This window comes from Gymnoscopelus braueri (assembly GCF_963280865.1).
Source record: "Gymnoscopelus braueri genome assembly, chromosome: 13".
Lineage (NCBI taxonomy): Eukaryota > Metazoa > Chordata > Actinopteri > Myctophiformes > Myctophidae > Gymnoscopelus > Gymnoscopelus braueri.
The window spans coordinates 19,033,390-19,037,021 of NC_137615.1; the positions used below are offsets into that span (position 1 = coordinate 19,033,390).

General features: G+C 44.2%; 1 protein-coding gene across 1 annotated transcript; it reads right to left on the reverse strand.

The window, feature by feature from the left end:
- Positions 1–2,535: 2,535 nt before the first annotated feature.
- On the reverse strand, positions 2,536–3,126 carry LOC308099445 (tetratricopeptide repeat protein 1-like; the record flags this gene model as incomplete). The annotated part of the gene is made up of 1 exon (XM_080448188.1): positions 2,536–3,126. The coding sequence occupies one exon, from the start codon at positions 3,124–3,126 to the stop codon at positions 2,536–2,538; it is 591 nt and encodes a 196-aa protein (XP_080304314.1).
- Positions 3,127–3,632: the final 506 nt, after the last annotated feature.

A 3,632-nucleotide genomic window follows, 5' to 3' on the forward strand; every position in this document is an offset into this window, starting at 1 on the left:
TGGTTGCCCTAACAGGGCAACCAGACTATAGTACTCTATACCCTTTATTCTTTCTAGATAAACAATACTTTGGCGCGCTACTCCTCCCACAGTTTATTTTTCCCAATTTAGTGCCATATGTCAAAATGACCGGCTTCACCGGGAATCGTGTGCTTGTATTTTGCTAAGAGATTGGTTGAATAGTTTTATTGATATTGATTTATTAGTGCATTAAATGTCCCCATCCACTTTAATGGAAAAGTGAAAAAACTCAAATTCAAGTTTTTTTTTCTCAGAAACCGTAAGAGCTAGAGTTACCAGATTTGGAGGGGAGGTTCCTAATTTAGTCAGAAATTATTGATATAATAATTACACTAATCGGCCACATGGTGGCGCTATAACAGCCCCCTTTACGTTTTGGCCTATAACTCTTGAACCGTAGGTCGTAAAATCAAAATTTCTTTTTCCCTAGATTCCTTGGGTCATGACGCATCTCCCCATATAGGCCACGCCCATTTGCGTCAGGATAGATTTTCCGCCATTTTGAATTTTCTTCAAAACACACTTTTAGCTCCTCCTCCCATATATTTTGTCCAAATTTAACAAAAATCGGTACACATGATCTCTGGGCCCATGCGATAAACATATCCAAACGGCATTTTGATAGTCCTTACCGTTCGTCCGTAAATGGCTTCCAAAGTTAGTGGGAGGGGCCCGTTTTACCAAAAATGCTACAAATCACGAACGAAACGTCCGGTCAATCCCAAATTTGAATCACATGTCGAGGGTGGTTTACTCAACGAATCCCCAAAATAATTTCCACTTTGACCCATAGAGGGCGCCAAAAATGCCCAAAACGTAACCGTTTTATGCAAAAACATGATTTTTGGGGGATCAATACTCTCAAAATGAAAAGCAAGTGATCTCAGGAGTGACGTGACAATGTAATTGCCGCAGCCTCCGACGGTATTCCTCCCAGCGTATTACTCGGGTCCCGGCGGCACCGACCCGCGAATCGCGTCGGCGCAACCACACTTTGCAATTGCCCTGAATTGCGACGCGTCTAGTATTAACATTGTTCCTGACAATGTTAAACTTTGGGCCTTAACTCCTCCCACAGTCTTGGCAGCACACACTCGAGCCATATGTCAAAATGACCGGCTTCACCGGGAATTGTGTGCTTGTATTTTGCTAAGAGAAAGGTTGTATAATGTAATTGATATTAATTTATTAGTGAATGAATAAATCCCCATTGACTTATAATGTGAAAATGCAAAGACTCCGACTCAAGTATTTATTTCTTGGAAATCGTAAGGGCTAGAGTTAGAACACTTAGAAGGGAGGTTCATAGTCCAGTGCCCTAATTAAAAAAAAAAGAATACACCAGTCGGCCTCATGGTGGCGCTATAACAGCCCCCTTTACGTTTTGGCCTATAACTCTTGAACCGTAGGTCGTAGAATAAAAATCTATTTTTCCCTGGATTCCTTCGGTCATGACGCAACTCCTTATCTAGGCCACGCCCATTTGCATCTAGATAAGTTTTCTGCATTATTGAATTTTCTTCAAAACACACTTTTAGCTCCTCCTCCCACATACAAAAATCGGTACACCTAATCTCTGGACCCATGCGATAATCTGGACCGAAACAGATGATGATTGATAGTCCATACCGTTCGTCCTTAAATGGCTTCCAAAGTTAGCGGAAGGGGCCCGTTTTACAAAAAAGGCCACAAATCACGAACGAAACGTCCAGTCAATCCCAAATTTGAATCACATGTCAAGGGTGGTTTACTCAACAAATCGTGACGCAACTCTCCATATAGGCCACGCCCATTTGCGTCAGGATAGATTTTCCGCCATTTTGAATTTTCTTCAAAACACACTTTTAGCTCTTCCCACATATTTTGTTCAAATTTCGGCATGGCAATCAGCTGAAAGGTTAGGCGACGTAGTTTAAGCAATTACATCCTGTCCCTATTGGCCGTTTATGGGTGCCTAGCAAGTAGGTTTTCGATAATGGGAAGTGGAGTAATGGCTGTTTAAAGCCCAGCCAATAGGAGCACAGAGGGGGCGGGGCTTAAGCAATTTCAGCCTGTCCGTATTGGCCGTCTAAGTTTACCTAGGATGTTTTGTAGGTTTTTGATACTGGGAACCGGAGTTATGGCTGTTTAAAGCCCAGCCAATAGGAACACAGAGGGGGCGGGGCTTGAGTAATTTCAGCCTGTCCCTATTGGCCGTCTAAGTGTACCTAGGATGTTTTGAAGGTGTTCAATGCTGGGATCCGGAATTATGGCTGTTTAAAGCCCAGCCAATAGGAAACAGATGGGGCAGGGCTTAAGCAATTTCAGCCTGTCCCTATTGTCCATCTAAGTGTACCTACGTAGTTTTGTAGGTGTTCGATGCTGGGAACCGGAGTTATGGCTGTTAGAAGCCCTAGATACATACCCTACTTTATCATTAATTAAAAGAATGAATAGGATCATATTTTACTAAACACATATCATGGCGGGGTTACAGTATGTAACTCCAATGAAGGATAAGGACTCTCAACCGAATCAAGTGATGCGACTCACAAGTCTGTGTGACAAACCGTTCAAAAGGTATGGCAAAAAATAGGAACTATCAAACGGCCGTAGGAACATGTCGCCCAGGTCCTTCAGCTTACCCATCTTCTCGTCCCTCTCGTGGATCAGCCGCGGCAGCCTCACGCAGGCCTCCCTGGCTGCGTTCTGTCCCGGCTCTTTCTCCAGGACCGTCTTGTAGTCTCGCAGAGCCTCGTCCAGCTTGTCCGTCTCCTCGTAGAGCTTGGCCCTCCTCAGGATAGCCCGCACGAAGTCCGGGTTCAGCTCTACGGCTCTGGAACAGTCGGTGATGGCCTGGTCCTTCAGATCCAGGTGGACGCGTGCGGCGGCCCGGTTGGAGAACAGAACCGCCCTGTCGCTGCTGAAGCACACCGGGCATACGGCCAACGCCTCCGTGTAGGAGCGCTCGGCCTCCCGGTGCTCTGCGACTTTGAACCGACCGTTGCCTTTCTCTTTCAGAGCCAAGCTCTCCTGTCGGCGACTCCATCTCTCCTCTTTGGTCAGGTTCTTCTCCGCTTCCCTCAGGTGGTCGTCGTCAAACTTCGGCACAGCGTCAGAATCCATCCTCCCTCCAACCTCTCCTGTGTTCCAAAAGTAGAAGTACTCATTATGCAGAATGTCCCATTTCAAGTTTTCAAAATGTATACAAATTTTTTGAAAATATCAGATATATAGGCTCGCAACGACGCGTCGTGAGCTTGTAGATCGTCTATTTTCAAATAGCCGAAATATATAGAGAGTTTAAGTGGATAATGTATGTTAAGTAATACAAATCTGAATCTAAAAAGTAATATCACAAAAAATAAATAACGTACTGAAAAAGTGTCATAATCAGTGTGGTTGCCCTAACAGGGCAACCAGACTATAGTACTCTTCCCACTTTATTAATCTTTATAGATAAACAATACTTTCTCCCGATACTCCTCTCACAGTTTATTTTTCCCAATTTAGTGCCATATGTCAAAATGACCGGCCTCACCGGGAATCGTGTGCTATCATTTTGCTAAGAGATTGGTAACATAGTTGAATTGATATTGATTTATTAGTGCATTACATTTCCCCATCCGCTG